At 40.9% G+C, this 22,049-nt stretch overlaps 1 protein-coding gene across 2 annotated transcripts in view; it reads left to right on the top strand.

The window, feature by feature from the left end:
* Positions 1 to 22,049, top strand: part of NECTIN3 (nectin cell adhesion molecule 3) — a 240,774-nt gene that overhangs the window by 182,218 nt on the left and 36,507 nt on the right. For both annotated transcript variants that reach the window (XM_033941926.1, XM_033941925.1), the window contains exons 6-7: positions 12,638 to 12,776; positions 18,015 to 18,084. In XM_033941926.1, the coding sequence (XP_033797817.1) occupies positions 12,638 to 12,776; positions 18,015 to 18,084 (209 nt within the window). The remainder of the gene's footprint in view (positions 1 to 12,637; positions 12,777 to 18,014; positions 18,085 to 22,049) is intronic.

The raw sequence follows: 22,049 nt of genomic DNA, 5'->3' as shown, positions 1-22,049 counted from the left end.
TAGTAATAAGTATACTGTAATATCAAAATGTTTTTACATTCTACTCACAAGTTAATTAAAACTATTGGAGTAGTGTACCCAAATCCCATTCAAAATTTCCTACCCATCACCCAATCGAATTATTTTTTTCTACCATTCTCTCAATCCCAGCATTACCTTCATATAATATCCATATTACTCCCTAAATTTAAAAACACTTAATTTTATCTTCTTCCCAAATTAAGAGGGACATTTTCAATACCATCTAGAAAGAGCAGAAGTGGGTGGTTATCATTTAACCCCTTCCCTAAATTATACTTTCTGGGAACAGCCAAGTTTTTAAGGCTTTCTAAAATCTATCATATGGAGATAATTTATTCCACAGAAGGGGGCCCACTGCTGAGAAAGCTTGGGCTTTGAAATGAGAATCCTTAATTTGGCATATCAAAGGAACTTCCACCAATGAAATTAAAGTTGCTCAGTGCTCCTACTTACTGGTCAATATTGAAAAGGACCAATGGATATGGTAACCATCATCGCTACATTTAGTTCCCTCCAAAAAAAGCTTTTCAAAATTAGATATTTCACACACCTTTCAGTAAAGCATAAGTAAAGTAAAGCATAAGTAAAGCATCTTAAAGATGACTTGAATAATAATAATTTTATTTTTGTATACCGCCATACCCAGGGAGCTCTAGGCAGTTCACATCAGCTAATCGAATTACAAACAATGCAATCATTGAAGTTAACATATTAAATGCATACGATAAAGAAAAGGAAGAAGGAGGAGTTTACAGGTCAGCAGGCTTAGAGGATCGTAATAATGAGGAAAGAAGTAGTAAAAGGATAGTAATAAATGCATTTAAGGAATTCAGTCTGTCACGAGAACTGACGGCAGCCATTCAGGAAGCGATGCAGGGCCAGGCTTGAAATCAAAAACATCGCTCCTACTATGCACAGCAAGATTGGAGGACGCAGCCGTCCAGCGAGGGAGGTATTTAAGGGGGATTTAAAAATGTATGGGGGGATGATTTAAAAAGGTGCCTCAGAATACTTTTAGCGAATGAGTTTTCATGTCTTTAGATAAGTCGCCCTATTTAAGCAAGCTGCGCCCAATACATAGGTTTGTAAAAAATGTATACGCCACGGCCTATACATGGGGGAAATACGGTACTACTGCCATAATAGAATTGCAGTTTGTACGTTGTCATAAGAAAAACAATCGGGAGGTATTGGGTATTATCACTATTAGTTTCCATCACATTCTTGCAGACTAAACAACCTTCACACTTTAAAGTGTCCAGGATTACTAACAATGTCCTAAAAGCTGATTGGTGGCCTCTATGAAATGGTTTGGAAGGTTCATTTGAGCTTCCAGTGAACATATGTCAATAGCACAAAACTCTGCTGTAATAAATTAGCTTTATTGACAATCTTAGTGCAGCAAAGGTTGAACAAATATTGCAAACGAATAACCCTCTTACTGTTCTAAGTTGGCCCTTCCAGACCATGATTGAGGCACATTGATACAGCTAGTGTAGGATTCTTGCCCTCTTATGGAATCCTGGAGAGCAACTTATAAGTAGTAAGAATGGTTTATCTCATGTAACTTGATGACAAAATGTAATATAAATTTCATCAAGGTAAGTGTTAGCTATACATTAGCACATCAACTAGTTTGCTAATAAGCAATATTTGATTTTGAGCAATTTAGATAACAAGTTCCCAAGTTTCATATTTATTTGATGTATCATCTATTACAAAACTAAGTACTATGGGCCTTTTTTTTTTTTTTTTTTTTTTTTACAAAGCTGCATTAGCGAGTCTGCTGCAGTAAATGCACTGAAGCCCATTCAATTCCTATGGACTTCAGTGCATTTGCCACAGCAGACTCAGTACCGCAGCTTTGTAAATGGAGCCCTATAATATTTTATGTATTATGAAGACTAACACTTTAGATTGCTTTTTTCTCTTCAGTCATTTTAGAGACAAAAATAAAATTTTTGAAGCAAACATTTGGTTTCTGTTAGCCCTAATCTCCTCGGGATTGAGGATGTAACAAATCTTTTTCCTATTTCTACATCTGCCACTGCAAGAGCATTAAATACCCAGATCACTGAGGTTTCTTGTAGAAATTAGGTTCCAAATATTTTTCTTTTAAACATTTTCCCTGTAAGTTTAAAAATATAATATCTTGTTCGTATTTTGTAAAAAAAAAAAAAAAAGACCATGTAAGAAATAAGTTAGCAGAATAACAGAACTACTCATAGGGATTGATCTCTCTATGCATGCGGCATGCCAGAAAAATTCAAATTGTGGTTGCCATGTTCCTTTATAAGCATTAAACCCTAGTTAGAATTATTTTCTATCGACCAGCAGGATTGAGTCATGGATGCACATGGGAGTTGTCATTGCATCTGGGAACTGCTACAAACTACATAACTGTGTGTAAAGCTTTGAGCTTGTGCAGCCTTTCCCACATGCAACACTGTCCTCAATGCTTCTTTTTTTCCACTCAACTGCATGGGCACTAAACAAAAGTTGTCATGGTCATTTATTGTAAGAAATTGCTTAGTTAATTCTGTTGCTTTACATCAAAATATTTTGATTCTCTGTCATCTGTCATGCCACCAAAGTCGGACAAATCCAGAATGTTGACATACATTACAAGTGTTTAATTTGCTTGGTTACAGACTAGAACCAGGGTAAATGCAAGCATTGTACTAGATTTTCTCTTCAAGCCCACAATGATCACCCTGATCGCAGGTTCAGAAAGATCAGAAAGGAGGCTCCTCTGCATAGGCTGTACATATATGAATCAAATTTTCCATGGATCCACCCTCAACCTCCTGGCACTGCCTTTAAAAATTCTGCCATCCAGCACTTAAATTGGTGCATGCAGCCTTGGAGGTTTCCAGGCCCATAGTGCAGCTGCCTTCTGAGCACTTAAAAAGGCCTGAAGGGAAGGTTTTATCCTAAAATGAATAACCATATTAGTCCATACTATTGTTTACTTCATTGGCTGCCGTTGGAGGCAAGATTATTATTTAAATTTTCGTGTATCTGCTTTAAGCTGATATCAGGATTGTCTCCAGCTTACCTTTTTCCTCGTTTTGTGTTGTATAGACCATCAAGGAAAACTAGAAGTTTTTACCTATTTGTTTATCCAAAGATTAATGGATGTAGATATAAGACAGCAATTTTGGCTAATGGATTAGATATAAGACAGTAATTTTGGCTAGGTAAATGTATTCATCAAGCCATGTTATCTTATTGTTCTTTTTGAAAATTAAGACCACTTTGTTCGATAAGTATATTACTTAATGAGAATTTTAGTATTGAAACTATTTTATGAATGTTCGCATTCTTACTGTTTCATTGTAATTTGCTGAATGTCCAGCTCCTTTTAGTGTAAACTGCCTAGAACTCTTGGTTATGGCGGTATAAAAGAATAAAGTTATTTTTGTTGTTGTTATCAGCATGGGCAGGCCAATAATTATCTTCCCTTAGATCAGGGGTGTCAAAGTCCCTCCTCGAGGGCCACAATCCAGTCAGGTTTTCTCCAATGAATATGCATGAGATCTATTTGCATGCACTGCTTTCATTGTATGCTAATAGATCACATGCATATTCATTGGGGAAATCCTGAAAACCCGACTGGATTGCAGCCCACAAGGAGGGACTTTGACACCCCTGCCTTAGATAGTGATCCTTCTGATGGGATTTTTGACAGTGTGCTGCATGTGATAAATGAAGGCAAGCGGGCCGGTTTTTTTACACTTGCTGAATATAGCTTTTTGACTTTTAGGCAGTTTAAGGTGCCTATTTTTAATCTGCTGCCTAAGATACATAAGAACCTGTATCACCCCCTGGGAAGACCGATAGTGTCGGGGAGGGATGTGGATACCAATTTACAGCCATGTGTATGCTTTATTAGATCTTTACTGAAAGACACTACACATTTCTTACGATTACTGAAGGCCTGGGAGCTGTTCAGATCAGAGATCACCTTTTTGGTGACCTTTGACGTAGCAGCCCTGTACACCTCTATGCCCCAGGACGAGGCTCTAGAAGTTTTACATCATTTTTTGTGCCTGTTGCCCCATCCTTGGCTGGTCCCTCCTGAATTTCTGTTGGATTTAAGTTCAGTGGCTATGAAGAACAACTATTTTTTGTTTGAAGGGCGATTTTATATGCAATTGTCTGGTGTGGCGATGGGTGCCACATTCGCCCCTACGATAGCCAACTTGTTTATGGGTCATTTTGAAGATCAATTCATTTATACCTCCCGTTTTAATGGTGAGATCCTGGGATGGGCTTGCTTTATTGATGATATTTTTTGTTTGTGGAGGGGTCTCTTGAGGATCTCCTGCTTTTCAAAGAGTACGTTAATTCATGCCATCCATCACTAAAGTTTGACGTGACGTATCACCAAACAAAGATAGCATTTTTGGATGTTATGGTAGAATTGGTGCAGGGTCAGTTTAACGCAGGGGTCTCAAAGTCCTTCCTTGAGGGCCGCAATCCAGTCAGGTTTTCAGGATTTCCCCAATGAATATGCATGAGATCTATGTGCATGCATATTCATTGAGATCCCTGGTTTAATGCCACTGTTCACGTCAAAAATACTGATCGTAATTCCTTACTACAATTTAACAGCATGCACCCTTATGCTATGTAAACCAGCATTCCATTTGCACAGTTTCTCTGATACAGACGCATTTGTAGTACCAATTCTGAATATTGCAGACAGTCTGTTCTGTTACAAGAAAAATTTGATCAAAGAGGCTATCCCATCACTGTTGTATCGAGGGCGGCAAAGAGAGCCTTCTATAACCATAGTGAGGATTTATTGGAGTACCGTGACAGTCAACCACAGCAAGATGTGATCTCATTTGTGTCTACATTAAATCAAATGTCACGATCCTCTGAGCAAGTTCTCCGCAGACATTTGAACATTTTGCAGGTGCATCCCTGTTTCCAACATGTGAGTGTGTTATTTTCCTTTGGTCAAAATAGGAATTTTTGTGATATACTGAGCCCGAGTGTTCTTAGACCAATGGGGATGGAGAAGGATATGCGAGTTGTTCTTGGGCATCGTAGCTGTGGCAACTGTTCAGAGTGTTCCCTAATGATTGAGTCTGACAAGTTTACCCACCCTGGGACAGGTAAGGTTTACAGTCTTCAGAGTATGACCTCATGTGTGACAGAGGGGGTTGTGTATATCATTTTGTGCCCCTGCTCTATGCTCTATGTGGGTCAAACTTCCTGCCGGTTGAAACCCAGTTACTGGAGCATAGATCGTGCCTGAACACCCGGCATATGGAAGAACTGATGGTCATACGCTGTCTTGAAGCTCAACATGAATTTAGCTTGCTGCGGTGCACTGTGATTGAGCACTTTCCATATACATCTAGATGTGGTGATTGACGGCGTCTGTTAAGACAGAGAGAAGAACGCTGGATTTACCTGTTACAATCGGTTCAACCAATGGGACTGAAAGCCCGGATTGAATGGGCGGCATTTTTTGGTTGAAATTATGTTGATTGGTTGATAAGCTGTAACCAAATGGTCTGTGGATCTTAGGAGGTGGAGTTTGGAGTAATAGAAGAGTTGCGATCTGCAGCGTTTCCTGATGCTAGAAGTACATTGATTGTGGAGTATGTGAGAGTTCTGCATGGAGGGTCATGTTGGATTGCCTATGATGCAGGAAGTATTACACCCCTGACGCAGCAAGAGCGAAACGGAGATTTCCCCGTCGGGTGGGTCGACTGGCTATGAAGTCTGGGCAGTGGTGCTTGATTGTGAGCACGATTGGAGACAGCTGGGCAGCTAAGTCTTTTTCTGCTTTCTTTGCTCAAGTTGCAATGTTTGACTGTTTCACTGGAGTACAGACTTTTTCCACACAATGGATTTGTGAATTTCTTGGCATGCTTTTTGTGAGGTGGTTTTTGGGGGGCTGCTATTGTGCCTTATTTTTTTCCACCACTGAATATTTAACATACTTGAGACACAAAAGTGGAGTTTTTTGCCATATGACGCTTAACTGAGGCTTTTTCTCCACATTTTTTTTGTGTCTCTTTTCTTTCAGATTGTGGTTCAGTGAGTGGTGTATGTGTGGCCTTGCAGTGTCCCAAAGACCCCTGGTTGTTCCATTTAGGGCACATTTAGAGGTGGTTGTTGATTGTTTGTGTCCTTATCCTTAAGTGGTTTGGAATTCAGGGAAGTCCCCAACTCGAGATTATGGCCATTAATGATGAAAAAGGTAAAATTCATACTCATATTGGAGATGTGTTAAGACAATTTTTGGATTATTATAAAGCTTTATATTCTTCTGAGCTTTATTCAAACAAAGAAATTGAAGGAAGAGAATTTTTAAATTTAATTAATGGGACAAGAATTCCTGAGTATGTGAAAGAAAAACTTGAGGCGCCTATATCTTGTACAGAACTCCAGTCAGCATTGAAGTCTCTCAGGGCTGGATTCACCCTGGGTAGTGATGGTTTCACAGTGGAGTGTTTTTAATCTTTTCAAAATTTACTATTACCTCATCTTTTAAACTTATATCAATCACAACTGACTAAGAGTTGTATATCAGGTACTATGGTGGAATCATTAACTATTGTTTTGCCAAAGCCAAATAGAGATCCCATGTTGGTTTTGCATTACAGGCCTATTTCTTTAATTAATGTAGATGGAAAACTCCTGGCTAAGTTTTTGGCTCTAAGATTAGCCAAGGCTCTCCCTTATAAGATCAGTATGCACCAAACGGGTTTTGTTGCTCAAAGACATTCTTCAAATAATACCAGATTGGCATTGCATATGCTAAATTTAGCAAAAACAATGGATGATCCGGCCTTCTCTGTTTCTTTGGATGCAGAGAAGGCCTTTGATTGTGTAGAATGGACTTTCATGTATCATGGATTGGTTTGGTATAGTATCCGGATTTATTCAAATGATTTAAACCTTGTGTAGTTTCCCTTCTGCCAGATTATATATTAACAATACTTTTTCAGAGCGTTTTTGTCTGAAGAGGGGAGTTAGACAAGGATGTCCCTTATCTCATTTGCTTTTTGATATTGTTTTGGAATCCTTGTCGTTGACCATTCAGCAGGCAGGGAGTTCCATATGCAGGTCGGGAATATAAGGTCTCTGCTTATGTGGATGATATCTTACTTCATTTGAAGAATCCTGAATCTACCATCCTGCATTTACTGAATTGATTGATCAATTTGGTAAATTTTCCGAGTATAAGATAAATTGGAGCAAATCAGAGGTTCTTCCATTAAATGTACATTGTGTAAAAGGCTTATTTGATCCATTCCCATTCCTTTGGAAGGAAGAGGGAATAAAATATTTGGGTATTATGATTCAAATAACTTTGGAAGACACAATGACAGTAAATGAAAAGTCTTTATTGCTGAAAGTCAAAGAAATGTGTGAGCATTGGAACCCACTACATCTTTCTTGGTGGGGGAGAGTCCAAACCATCAAAATGATGATTTTACCTGTAGTTTGCTACCAAATGAGTATGTTGCCAGTTTATTTTTAAGGGTCCTTTTATAAAAAAATTGAATGGGATTCTTACAAAATTTATTTGGCTGGGTAAAACTACTAGAATAGCCTTAATATCTCTGCATCAATCACAATTGGCAGGGAGGTACATTTTCCAAATTTTTATAGATATCATCAAGCATTCATTCTGTGTCAGGGTATGTATTGGATCCTTCCTGAACTCATGGAACATCTCCTGGACTGGCTGATATTAGAAACTCATCTATTGTCCTCATTGGGTTTGTGCCATATCTTGAGTATTTAGTTACCTAGAATCTACAAGGACAATAGTATTCTTTGTGCCACCTGGAATACTCTAAAATGTATTAATAATTTAACACCAATTCCAATACAATAATCCATGTGTCATTCTCTATGGTTAAACTCCAAGATTCAAATTGGCGAGTCTAAGATCCTCTGGAAACATTGGCTGCAGGCAGGCATATGTACTTTAGATGATGTAATCTCTAATGGGAAAATGCTAAATTTATCATAACTGCAACAATCATTTGATATCTCAAAGTCTCAAGCTTTTAAATGGTTGCAATTGAAACAGGCCATTCAGAAAGGGTTCCCTGACTGGCGTAACTTAAACAATCAGTATAGCTTACCAGGCCTATGTTTCCAGACAGATTTCCTGGGGCATCAGGCCACCAAGTGGTATAAATTAATATCGGAAAATTTGAATAAGAAACCAAAAACAAGCCTAAGGGACATTTGGAGCATTGAGACAAAGCAACAGATTTCTGCTACTCAATGGTCATGGATTTGGACTTGGAGGATGAGATGTACAGGTCAGCATCTATGAGACAAACCTGATTTTTTCTGTTGTATAGAATTTATTGGACCACTGTTCATTTATAAAAGTTAGCTAGTTCAAAGTCTAATAGATGGTGGCACTGCCATCTTGAAATAGGGACACTGGATCATCTGTTGTTCTATTGTCCCTTAATACTCAATTTTTGGAAATCTATATGAGGAAAATTACTAGGCGTTTGGTGCTAGGCGTTATGGTGCGTTATGGTGCTATATGGTGCTAGGCGTTTCCATACCATTATCATATGATGGACTTTTAGGATTGTTAAAACCTAAAAGTCCAATAGATATAAATAAAAATAGACTTTTTCTTGTCATGACGGGAGTGGCTATGCAGCTAATATTGAAAAATTGGGACAGACTAAACCAGGGGTGTCCAATGTCGGTCCTCGAGGGCCGCAGTCCAGTCGGGTTTTCAGGATTTCCCCAATGAATATGCATTGAAAGCAGTGCATGCAAATAGATCTCATGCATATTCATTGGGGAAATCCTGAAAACCCGACTGGACTGCGGCCCTCGAGGACCGACATTGGACACCCCTGGACTAAACCTTGTGTTTTGGTGGGAAACCCTTTGTCAAAGTTACAGGCATGAAAGGATGTTATCAGAGCAAATGGGGAAATAGTAAAAGATTTAAAACCATTTGGAGTCTATTAGAGGTTTATGTTAGACAATAGATTGCATCTTTATTTAAGGTTTCTGATTCCTACACATATCCAGGGAGGGTGGGGTGGGATTAAGTGATTTTCTAATACATTTATGTACAAACATAAGCGCTTTGTTTTTATGATATTATATGTATATATACTTGTTGGCACTTTTCTCAGTTTTAAAAATGAATACAGAATTTTTTTTAAAAAAAGGAAAGTCCCTAACTCGCCTCCAGAGTGATGAGGTCATACTGACATCTGTATTAGGGTACAGGGCACAGATTGGGCAAAACAGCTCAAAAGTCCATTTCCAGCTAGTGAACCAAATCAGGTAGAAGCTCACTACAGTGCCTGATGCAATATGTTCTTGGTTACATAGCCATCATTGTAAGCCTTGCCCATGTGTGATGTACTGCAGGAGATCATAGCCATACTCCTTTATTTGCTATTGTCACCGGCAGCCTCAAGGCAATGGGTCCAGGGCCGCCGGGACAAGGAGATACTCTTGTGTGCCGCTGCGGGCGACACAAGGAAAATGAAAAACAAAAGTTTAGTGAAAGGATCCACCAGCAAACCAGGTAAGTATTGGTCAAAACCAGGACTGGATTTGTTTCTTACATCCAAGCAAACAGGCTGTTTCACTTGTCTGTTCATATACCAGTCAGGATTCCTAAGCAAACAATATAGTCTCAAACCCTTGAGTTTCAAATTCATAAACAGGAAAACTTTATTCTCAAGCATTAATGGGCTTTATGTTCAGCAAAGAGTCCCAGCTTGAAAGTCTTTCAACAACAAAAGAAAAAAATACTGAAAAAGAAACAGTCTTTTCCTTCAGATAGTAAACCTGGACTACTGCCAGTGCACAGTACTGGTCTTCCCCAGCAATGAAAAGTGCTGGCCAGGCAGTGTGCTCCACGTGGTGATAATTGCCAAAATTAGGCCCTCTAACCCACCTCAATAATGTGGGGCAAATCCCCACCACCTTGGATTAGAATAGTCCAACTTCCCACAAAGGAAGAAAAGAGAAAAAAAAAAACCCCCAAACAATTCAGCGTAAGTTCTTCACAGTCCTAATCATTGTACATCCCCTGCTTCAAACTCAACAGGGCAATTAAAGCACAGCTTCAGAAAAAATAGTCCAAAACAAAACACAAGCTTTTATAATCCACTTAGGCAGTTTCTCGTACTTGCCTTGGACCAGCATACTTCCATGGGTTGAACTTCATTTTGGACCTCAGCATTAGGCTCCAGTTCCATCTCAATATCTTCAGAGATTTCCAGTGGATCAGGAGTAGGTTCTGCTCCGGCTTCTGTAAGCATTCAGGCAATTGGTGACTCTGCAGAGCTCTCAGCCCTGAGCTTGCCCGCCCAGTTCTTCAACTGCAGCTGCTCTCTTCCCCTCAGTTTCTCTCTCTCCCTCTCTAGTAACTCAGTCCTAAGGTTTAGAAACCTGCAACCACGCCCCAAACTCTCAGGTGCAGAGGATATCTGGTTACTAACCCTGGGATAGCGTGGGGGAGGGGAAAACTGCAGCTCAGCCACTGGGCTCCCTCTAAAGCAGGGATCTCAAAGTCCCTCCTTGAGGGCCGCAATCCAGTTGGGTTTTCAGGATTTCCCCAATGAATATGCATTGAAAGCAGTGCATGCACATAGATCTCATGCATATTCATTGGGGAAATCCTGAAAACCCAACTGGATTGCGGCCCTCAAGGAGGGACTTTGAGACCCCTGCTCTAAAGGAAAGTCAGGCAAATTGCTAAACTGAGTTTTAACTTGCTCAGGCTGGGAAATGTCTGCTTTGGAAATGGGTCTAACTCTAGGGCCAAACCTAGCAGGCACAGTCTGCACATCACACTAGGCAAAGCCTAAACTTTCTTCCTCCCCTAATTCCACTATCCTGGAATTCTTTGAGACCTGACACTACCAGATCTGCCCACATACTCAAACTATCTTTCCCCCTCGTTAAAAGGTGTCATGTATACAGGTAAATTAGGGAAATCCCTTTTCTTCAAATTCACTGAACTTTGGAATAACCTCCCTGTCCCGCTGCGGAACCTAGGCTCATTCAAATTATTCCGAAAGCATCTGAAAACCTGGCTTTTCTCCAAAACGTAAAGCTATCTATTTAAAATGTAAAGCTAGCTATCTTCTTCATAACCTCTAATTTCTGATTATGTCCTTCCCTCATTTATTGAATTACTTGTAAACCGTGCTGAGCTCTATCTTTATAGAGATGATGCGGTATACAAACTTTAAGGCTTAGTTTAGTTTAAACTCCTACAGTGGGAAAGAGACAAATGAGACAAAGCACAAATTTTCTACTTCTACCAAAAGCATATGGTAATTTTCAGCCAAAATTTAAATAACCTTTCAGCTGAAACTGAAACAAGGCAGAAAGGATTTTAGGCCAGTTTTGGTGCTGCAACCGAAACAAACTCGGTCAACCTCTAATGCACAGATCTTGTATATCTTCACTCTCCATCATAGCAAACCTAAATTGGCCCCATTTTCAAAAATTGCCTGAACAAGATGTTACATGGAGCTCATCTGCGTTAAATCACATTAGTTTAGCTTATTTAAACACTCCTTTAGAACAAAGTTATTCAAAGGTACAAATTGGGAGGGGGCTCCCCCACTGAATATGTATGAAAGTGGAGGTGTGCATGCAAAAATGTATTTCATATATATTCATTAGGGATATCTTGAAAATCTGACTGGCTAGATATATCCTGAGAACTGGGTTGAGAACCCTTGGTAAAATTGTTTTCAACATGTCAGTAATTTTCTTCAGGAAAGAAAATATTTCCCAGCTAGAGTGTCACACTATAAGGGGAAGGGGGGCATTATTGATTTTTGGAACCTATTTTGAGAGTAATATAGAACTTCACCAAGGATAAATTTCAGATATTAGATGGAACATTTGGAATACACTATATTCTGCTAGGTTCAGTCGGAACATGGTGGCATCTGCTTCATGCTAATAATTTTAGCTAGGAGGGTGATAAATTGTTGTTTTAAATCTTGCTAGTTTATCATTTTTCACAGCTGGCAGAGCAAAAAAACTGGCTATTAGTTTATCTTAAATACTACAGCTGCCATGGTCCATGATGAAGTGACATTTTGGTACTGTAGATCAAATTATAAGATTCTAGCAAATCAGTTGTAATAATTTGTGTGTTAATCCATTGAAGATAATGAGACCTGAGGTATGCCTTACATGAGTGCCAGCTGAGACAAGCTTGTCTTTAGAAGTACAGTATTTTTATGCCAAAGGCAAGGTTAATTTATATTGGAAAATTGATTTTTTTTTTTTTTTTTGCTGTTGGAAGCTTGCAAAATCTCTTCACTGATGCCATGGTTTTTAAATTACACTTCAAATTGCAATAATCTTTTTGGTCTCTGCCTTTCCTTTGTTGTTAAATGCCCCCTTCCAAAATGATAGTTATTATCACAAATGGTCAAACTATAGTTATTAACACAAACTCAGGCATCTAGGAGAGAGTACTTGCCACCCAGGGCATTATAAATTCAAATAATTTTTTTAATCAAATAGTAGATTTGAAGAGTGCGCCATGGGGTGCAGTGTGCTTTAACTTGTCAGGGCTGGTATTGACTACCTCGTGTCTATCACATTCTAGATCTACCCTTGAAGCAAACATCCTCTGTGGCAGTAGCAGGGGCCATCATCGGAGTTGTCCTTGCACTGTTTATCATTGCCATCTTTGTGACAGTGCTCCTGACTCCTCGAAAAGAGAGACCTGCATATCTGGACAAAGTGTAAGTAGCAGAATGTGTGAAAATTACAAATTAAACATGAACACTTCTTTTATAGTTTTGAGATCACTGCTGTTCTGCCCATGAAAAGTCCTAACACCACTGTTATAATATGTATCTCCCTTAGATCCTTTCAAAAATAAACATTACCAAATCCTTTAAAAATGTGAAACTGTTGTGGTTTTTTTTTCTTTTCTGTAATATTTTAGGTACTTAAAACTTCAAACAAGATCACAGAAAACCAATTCAAGAAAGCATTAAAGTTGTATGTAGACCATATTATGTAGTTTACTGTCTAGCCGTGCAGACAAAGAAAAATAGAAAAGAAAAGCAAATGACAATGAACAAAATTATTTTTACTAATTGTCATCCCAAATCCCCAATTATACTAATACATTAAAGGGGGAATACTGAATCACTTCACACATTGTTCTACGCATTCATAAATTCTACATATGATTATTGCAATTCCATTTATGCAGGTACATCAGCATCTAATCTTAAGCGTTTACAAAGTCTTCAAAATATGACTGCAAGAAAGTTATGTAATGCAAAATGTAATGATCATGTGTCCCTTTTATTTATTGAAAGCTTCTGCTAATGACTGGGGAGTCAATTCAGAGTGGTTTACATGAGCTTCTGTAAAGGTGTTACAATACAGAGTTTGCTTTTTCTGAGATGGTTTTCAATACAGACACATCTATACCATAATCAATCATCCTACATATATAAGAACATAAGAAAAGCCTTCACCAGATCAGAACTAGGTCCATCTAGTCCGGCGACCCGCACACGTGGAAGCCCAGTTAGGTGCTCCCTTATGGAGACCAGGATTTCCCGTATCCCCCGATATGATTTGCAAGAAGGTGTGCATCCAACTTGCGTTTGAAACCCAGAACAGTAGTCTCCGTCACAACCTCCTCCGGGAGAGCATTCCAAGCATCCACCACTCTTTGTGCGAAACAGAACCTTCTGACATTTGTCCTGAACCTGCTACCACTCAGTTTCAGGCTATGACCTCTTGTCCGTGTTGCATCTGAAAAAGTCATTAATGCTGCTTCCTGGTCCATTTTGTCAAATTTGTCATTTTGTCAAATCCATATTTTAAAAGTCTTTATCATATCCCCTTGCAGTCTTCTCTTTTCGAGGGTGAACAGTCCTAGTTTTCCGAGGCGTTCTTTGTAGCTCAAATTCTCCATACCTTTGACTAGTTTTGTGGCTCGCCTCTGCACCATCTCCAGCAGAGTTATATCCTTCTTAAGGTATGGAGACCAGTGTTGGACACAGTATTCCAAGTGTGGTCTGACCATTGCTCTGTAAAGTGGGATTATGACGTCCTCCAATCTACTCGTGATCCCCTTCTTAATCATGCCCAACATCATAGAAACATAGAAAGATGACGGCAGAAAAGGGCTATAGCCCATCAAGTCTGCCCACTCTACTGTCCCACCCCATTAAGTCAGAGTGCTGCTTGACCCACTAGAGATCCCACGTGGATGTCCCATTTATTCTTAAAGTCGAGCACGCTAGTGTCCTTGATCACTTGCACCGGTAGTTTGTTCCAGTGATCCACCACCCTTTCTGTAAAGAAATACTTCCTGGTGTCACCACCAAATCTCCCTCCTCTGAGTTTGAGCGGGTGCCCCCTTGTGACTGAAGGTCCCTTAGGAAAGAATATGTCGTTTTCCACCTCGACACGACCTGTGACGTACTTAAATGTCTCAATCATGTCACCCCTCTCCCTGCGCTCCTCTAGAGAGTAGAGCTGCAACTTGCCCAGTCTTTCCTCGTATGAGAGACCCTTTAGTCCGGAGACCATCCTAGTGGCCATTCGCTGGACTGACTCATCTCGAAGTACATCTTTACGGTAATGTGGCCTCCAGAATTGCACACAGTACTCCAGATGAGGTCTCACCATGGTTCTGTACAGTGGCATTATGACTTCAGGTTTACGGCTGACGAAGCTTCTATTGATACATCCCATCATCCGCCTTGCCTTGGATGAGGCCTTCTCTACCTGTTTGGCAGCCTTCATGTCTGCACTGATGATTACTCCCAAGTCCCGTTCTTCTGAGGTCGTAGCTAGTGTTTCTCCATTCAAGGTGTATGTTCTGCATGGATTTCTGCTGCCGAGATGCATCACCTTACACTTCTTTGCGTTGAAAACCAGCTGCCATGTTGAAGACCAGTTTTCCAACTTGATCAGATCCTGCGCCATACCATCCGTGAGATCGCTTTCACCTACTATATTACACAGTTTGGCGTCATCGGCAAACAGCGCTACTTTACCCTGAAGCCCTCGGGTCAAGTCCCTTATGAATATGTTAAAAAGGGATGGTCCCAGGACTGAGCCCTGTGGCACTATGCTAGTCACCTCCGATGTCTTAGAGAGGGTGCCATTGACCACCACCCTCTGAAGTCTTCCACTCAGCCAATCATTGACCCATGCCGTTAGTTTCTCACCTAACCCCATCGATTTCATCTTGTTTAATAGTCTACGGTGTGGGACACTGTCAAACGCTTTACTGAAATCCAAGTACACTATGTCCAGAGACTCTCCCGAGTCTTGCTTTCCTGTCACCCAGTCAAAGAAGCTGATAAGATTGGATTGGCATGACCTGCCCCTAGTGAATCCATGTTGACAGGGATCCCTCAGATTCCCCTCATCCAATATCGTGTCTAATTTCCCTTTAAGTAGAGTTTCCATGAGTTTACACACTATTGATGTGAGACTTACTGGTCTGTAATTCGCAGCCTCCGCTCTGCAACCCTTTTTGTGCAGAGGAACAACATTGGCAGTTTTCCAGTCCAGGGGGACTCTCCTGTTTGCTTTCTTTGCCGCTGCCGCACATTGAGCCGATGGCTTTAGGGTCCTGTCTATTAGTACTCCCAAGTCCCTTTCTTGTTCGCATTTGCCTAATGTCACACCCAATATCCTATATTCATGTTCCTTGTTTTTCTTACCCAGATGCATTACCTTGCATTTGTCTATGTTAAAATTCATCTGCCACTTTTTCGCTCACTTCTCCAGCTGTTCATACTAAATCCTACTTATTTGCACATATAATACCTGTACACCGGTTACCTGTACACAGTATAGGATCCAGAATACTATCACTAAAGAGGAAACTGCACATGTTTTTTCCTCCTCCAAACTCACTACCTGCTCTTCTGATCCAATTCCCACTCATCTACTCAGTACTATCTTTCCTATTATCATCCCATCTATCTGACATATCCTCAGTCTTTCACTTTCCAATGCCACTGTTTCTGATATCTTCACACATGTCTTAGTTACACCACTTTTTAAAAAACCCTTTCTAGACTCTACCTTCTCTTCCAACTATCACCTCATCTCCCTCCTCCCTTTCATATCCAAGCTACTTGAATGTGCTGTTCACCATCATTGCCTTGACTTTCTTTCATCTCAAGCTATTCTTGACCCACTTCATTCAGGCTTTTGCCCTCTGCATTCTATGGAACCTGCCCTTGCTAAAGTCTCCAATGACGTATTCCTGGCCAGATCCAAAGGCCTCTATTCTTTCCTCTTCCTTCTCGATCTATCTGCTGCTTTTGACATTGACGTTGACCACCACCTGCTCCTTGATAGCTGGCCTCACTTGGATTTGAGGATTCTGTTCTTTCTTGGTTTTCTTCTTCTCTCTCCCATTGCACTTTTAGTGAATCCTCCTCCACTGCTATCTCACTATCAGTTAGTGTACCTCAAGTCTCTGTCTTGGGACTTCTTCTTTTTTCTATCTGTACTCATTTCCTCAGTGCTCTGATCTCTTCCCATGGTTTTAAGTATCACCTCTATGCTGACGACTCCCAGATCTACCTCTCTACACCAGAAATTTCTAGGAATCTAGGCCTAAGTCTTAGCCTGCTGCCCAACATTGCTGTCTGGGTGTTTCGCTGTCATTTAAAACTGAACATGGCCAAGACTGAACTTCTTATCTTTCCACCTTAACCCTCCTCTCCCTCACATTCTCTATTTCTGTTGATAGCACTCTCATCCTCCCTGGCTCGTTATCTTGCAACTTCAGAGTCATTTTTGACTTTAAAATTCAAAACTCTAGTTTTTTTGGGATGTATCTAAGTATACCCAATCTGGTCAGAAAATTTTTTCTCTTTTAAACAAAACAGATTCTTTTCTGTCTCATTTAACAAAAGTATGTAGAATTCTTCAGGTCCCATTATGACCTGTGACTCATGGAATATTAAGTCAGTCTTTGTCATGAAGATGAGTTTTTTCCTAGGTAAGCAAATAAGGAAAAATCATTAGTAACTTATGTGGTATTCTTTGTAAGCAGAGCACAACTGTGTAAGATTAATATAGCAGGTCAGCAAACATATGCTAAAGATCAAAGCCGTTAAGAAAAAATGATATCACCTTCCCCCCCCCCACCCCCAAGCTATTAAAGCTAAATAAAACCACTTAACTAGATTCACTTTGAGTCTTTAAGCACTTTTAGACATAGATTCACAAAGCAAACCGATTGTGTACTGATCGGTTTGCGACCAGATTTCCTTCTGGCTCGATTCACAAACTTCTCCTGCGATCCGCTTCCAATCCGTGCATGCAAATGAGGGGAAACGCATGCAAAGTAGACAGGGACGCGATTCAAATGCAAAGTAGACAGGGACAACATTTTTTAAACCGACTGGGCTGGCCGATCAACCCAAGAAGCGACTGCTGGGGACCAGTCGCGAACATCTTTCCGACTCTCCAGCTCCATTGAAGCCCTGCTCTCTGCTGCCCCGAATCTCTCCTGCCTGCCGCCCCAATGCTCTTCCCCGATCTCTCCTGCCTGCTCTCTCCCGAATCGCCGCCCTACTTGTCCCCGGATCTGTCCTGCCTGCCGCCCCGAATCTCTTCTACCCTTCCTCACACTGTGAACCTGTGGTTTTAACCCACAGGTTTACAGCGGGTTAAAACCAAGGACTTGCTCGGCTAAAAAGTTAAAGTTTTAAAAAAAAGTCACGGTTCGGACGGGCATGCACAGACCATCTACAGATGGTCTGCGCATATGTTGGGATCGCACACCAGCAATCTGTGCTGGCAGATGGGGGCGTTCCTCTGATCACCCCCATCTGCTTATTGGAAGTTGAAGAATCCATCAGACCTTCCTGGATCGGACATTGATCAGGCCCGATCGGGCAGGTTCATGAATCTAGCCCTTAGTGTTTCAGCTGCCAAGGAATCTTAAATGGGATGATAAATGCATCTTTGTTTTACAGGATTGATCTCCCGCCCACACACAAGCCACCTCCTACCAAGAGTGTGCCTCAAAAAGAAAATGCTCTGCAGGTAAGTTAAGTATTTTAAATTTGATTGTTTTAAAACATAAGGAAAAAAGCATTCCTCCCTCATGGTATAGAACAGTGTTTCTCAACTTCTTCAAGCCAAGTACCCCCTAAATCTAACAAATATAAACCGAGTACCCCCTCCCAAGCTCCACCCATGATCCCACCCCCATAATAATAGTACTAATTGTAATGCAGTTTCTTCTATCCATTTTTCATATACACACAATATAATCCTATTAATACATAATGGTAACCACAAAACCCCCCACAAAGCACATTGTACGCAGAGAAAATCTTAATTATCATTTATATATATTTTTTTTTTTCAAAGAGGTCAAGGCAGATAACTTTAAATTATGCAATGTCACCTTAATAACAACTATAGAAAAATAGACAAATATAGTGCAAAATATAGACAGCAGATATAAATTCTCAAAATTGACACATTTCGAACACTAAATTGAAAATAAAATCATTTTTCATACCTTTGTTGTCTGGTGATTTCAGGAATCTCTGGTTGCACTTTCTTCTGACAGTGCATCCAATATTTCTTTCTTCCTTTCTTTCTGCCTCCTGCATGCATCATCTCCTTCGGACCTCATTCCCTTTCCCAACCAACATCCCTCTCTGTCCCTCTATAAGTCCAGTTTTTCTTCCTCTCTTCACCACTGTTGGCAACATGTCTCCCTCCCTCTCTCTCTCACTGTCCATCTGTCTTGAGAGACCCAGGCATCTCTCCCACCCCCTGTACTGCCACATCCAACATTTTTCCCTCTCTCATCCCCTGGAGCATGTGCAGCATTTTTCACCACTGCCCACCAGCCCCATGCCCATTTCTCCTTCTATCACCCCTCTCCAGAACAATGCCACATCTCTCCCTCCAACAGTAGGTCCAATATTCCTCTACCTTGCATCCCCTTCATTCTGTCCCTCTGTTCCCTCTCCACCACCATATGCAACATTTCTCCCTCTCATCCTTCTCTCCCCATGCATCCTACCTTTCCTCTCTCTCTCTCTATGTCCAATTTTCCTCTTTCTTCATTTCCCCATGTGCACCATCTCTTTCCCTTTCACTCACACACTCATGCCCAACAATCTCCCTTTCTATTCCCTCCCTCCTATGTCCAAAGTTAGTGCCCCCTTCCTCCCTCCCGTCTGTGTCCCATGCTCATGCCCCCATCCCTTCCTTCTGTGTCAAGTTTGTGCCCCCTCCCACTCTTTGCCTTCCAGCTTTTGTCCCAAAATCATGCCCCTCCAATGTCCCAATGTGTTTCTTCCCCCCCCCCCTTCTCCTTTTGTCCCAGAAAGATCATGTCCCCTTACTTATTCGAGCCACACTCACTCCTTTGGCCTTCAGTTCTGACGTCGGCCATCAACTCTGACTTTGGAGAGAAGGTTTCCGGGTCAGCTTCATGCAGCATGTGAATTGGTGCCTGCCACATCCCTGCAACCGTCGCTGAAGGCAGAAGAAGGAGTGAGGCTCAAAGAAGGAAGTAACTGGGGCACCCCGCCCCCGCTAACCCGGAAGGCTTTCCTCTGACATCAGCTCTGACATTGGAGGGAAGCCCTATGGGTTTGCTTTGGGGGGGGGCAGGGATCTCCAGCAGCAGCTTCAGTGGAGGGGGTAGGCAGGAAGAAGGGATCCCCAGTGGTGGCGGCTTTAACAGATGGGTGGGCAGGGAATATCCTTTGTGGCGGCCAGACTGTGTACCCCCAACAAGTGGCCCGTGTACACCTAAGGGTACGCATACTATGTGTTGAGAAACACTGGTTTAGAACATGCAATGATGTGATTTCTGTGGGATAAGAAGTATCTCCTAGAGCAAGTGAGAAGATCATAAAGAAGCATTTGTATGACTTTGAGAAAAAGAGCATTAGAAATGGACAGAATTACTAAATAAGTATTTCTTTTGTGTTCACGGTGGAAGATCCTGAGAGAGGACCACAAAAGAACTGTTAGTAATGGAAAAGCATGTGGAGAAGACCTCAAGCCATTTTCAGACTAAATTGTTGAGGGATTAACAAATCTATAGATAAGGCAATGTGGCTCATGGGATTCATTATAAGAACTTGAAAGGTACTGGTCACTCCAATGTCACTTCATTTGGAAACAGGCAGCTATGGACCACCTTCACAAAAAATGGAAGTAGGAAGGGAGGCCAGTTAGTCTGACCTCAGCAAATATATTAATAGAATCACTAGTAAAACAGAGGCTTGTACAATTTCTGAAGACCAGTGGATTACAGGATCCAAGTCATCATGACTTTACTCAGAGATAGGTCTTGTTAGATGAGTTAAATACATTTCTTTGATTAGGTAACCAGAGAGTTGAACTGGGGAGAGTGTTAGATGGCAGTCTACTTGAATTTCAGCAAGACCTTTGACATGGCTCCACATTGATGACTTATAAACAAGCCAACCTTTCTAAGTATGTGCCCTAAAGTCACTAGGTTAGAAACTAGTTGGACAGGAAGTAGTGGTAAGCAAAGTTCACAGAATGATGTCCTGCAAAGATAAATTTTCAGAGGGGTTATGTTCATGAAGAGCTAGCTAAACTAAAGGTAGACAAAGGGATGGTACTGGATGGCATACATCTGAGGGTACTGAAGGAGCTTAGGGAAGTTCTGGCGGCTTCATTGGCTGACCTTTTTCAGTGCTTTAGAATTGGGAGTAGTCCCAGAGGAATGGAAAAGGGTAAATGTGGTCCCTTTCTACAAAAGTGGATGTAAGGAAGAGGTTGGGAACTATAGGCCAGTAAGTTTGACTTCTGTGGTAAGTAAGTTAATGGAAACATTTTTAAAACAGAAAATAGTGAGGTTTCTGGAATCCAATGGATTCATAGTTTCCAGGGTAACATAGTTTCACTAGGCATAGGTCTTTATTAGACATATCTGATTAATTTCTTTGACTGAGTGACCCAGAGAGTTGGATGGAAGGAGAGTGCTAGATGTGCTGTATTTAGATTTTAACAAAGCCCTTGGCTCGGTTCCACAAAGACAACTAATAAATAAACTGAGTGCCCTAACCCAAGCCCTAAACCAGGGGTAGGGAACTCCAGTCCTCGAGAGCTGTATTCCATTTGGGTTTTCAGGATTTCCCCAATGAATATGCATGAGATCTATTTGCATACACTGCTTTCAATGCATATTCACTGGGGAAATCCTGAAAACCCGACTAGAATACGGCTCTCGAGGACCGGAGTTCCCTACCCCTGCCCTAAACTGATTGGGTTAGGAACAGGTTGAGTAGAAGACAACCGAGGGTAGTAGAAAATGGAACTCGCGCTGAGGAAAGGGATGTTATCAGTAGTGTGCTACAAGGTTCAGTTCATGGGCTGATTATTTTTTTTAGCATTTATGTAAGCAATATTACTGAAAGGCTGCCTGGTAAGGTTTGCCTCTTTGAGGATGATACCAAAATCTGCAGAAGGGTAGATATGCCTGATAGTGTGGATAACATGAGGAAAAACCTAGCAGAATGGTCCAGAATTTAGCAGCTAAGATTTAATGCTAAAAAATGCAGGGTCATGCATTTGGGCTGCAAAAACCTGAGGAAACAGATAGTTTTTTTTTTTGGGGGGGTGAAGAAATTTTGTGCCTGAGAGTGGGATTTCGGTGTGATTGTGTACGATGATCATAAGATAGAAAAGGAGATAGTGAAAGCTAGAAGGATGCTTGGGTGCGTAAGGAGAGGAAGAGCCAGTAGGAAATTTCTGGAGACCACACTTTAAAAAACTTCCCCTATCCAAACACCTCTCGTATCTATCTATGTCAATGTCCTTGTCAACCCAACCATTTTAATTTTTAATTTTACATTTTTATTACCTAGATTTTTAGCATTGTAAACCAACCAGATACATGTAAGGTCAGTATATCATCAAATTATAAATAAACTTGGATATAAACAGGATGGAGTCGATCCAGAGAGCGGCTACTAAGATAGTCTTATACAATGGTCACAAAAATA

This window comes from Geotrypetes seraphini, chromosome 4, assembly GCF_902459505.1.
Source record: "Geotrypetes seraphini chromosome 4, aGeoSer1.1, whole genome shotgun sequence".
NCBI classification, from domain to species: Eukaryota; Metazoa; Chordata; class Amphibia; order Gymnophiona; family Dermophiidae; genus Geotrypetes; species Geotrypetes seraphini.
The sequence above is the reverse complement of the archived record's forward strand: the minus strand, read 5'-3'. Positions and strand labels throughout refer to the sequence as shown.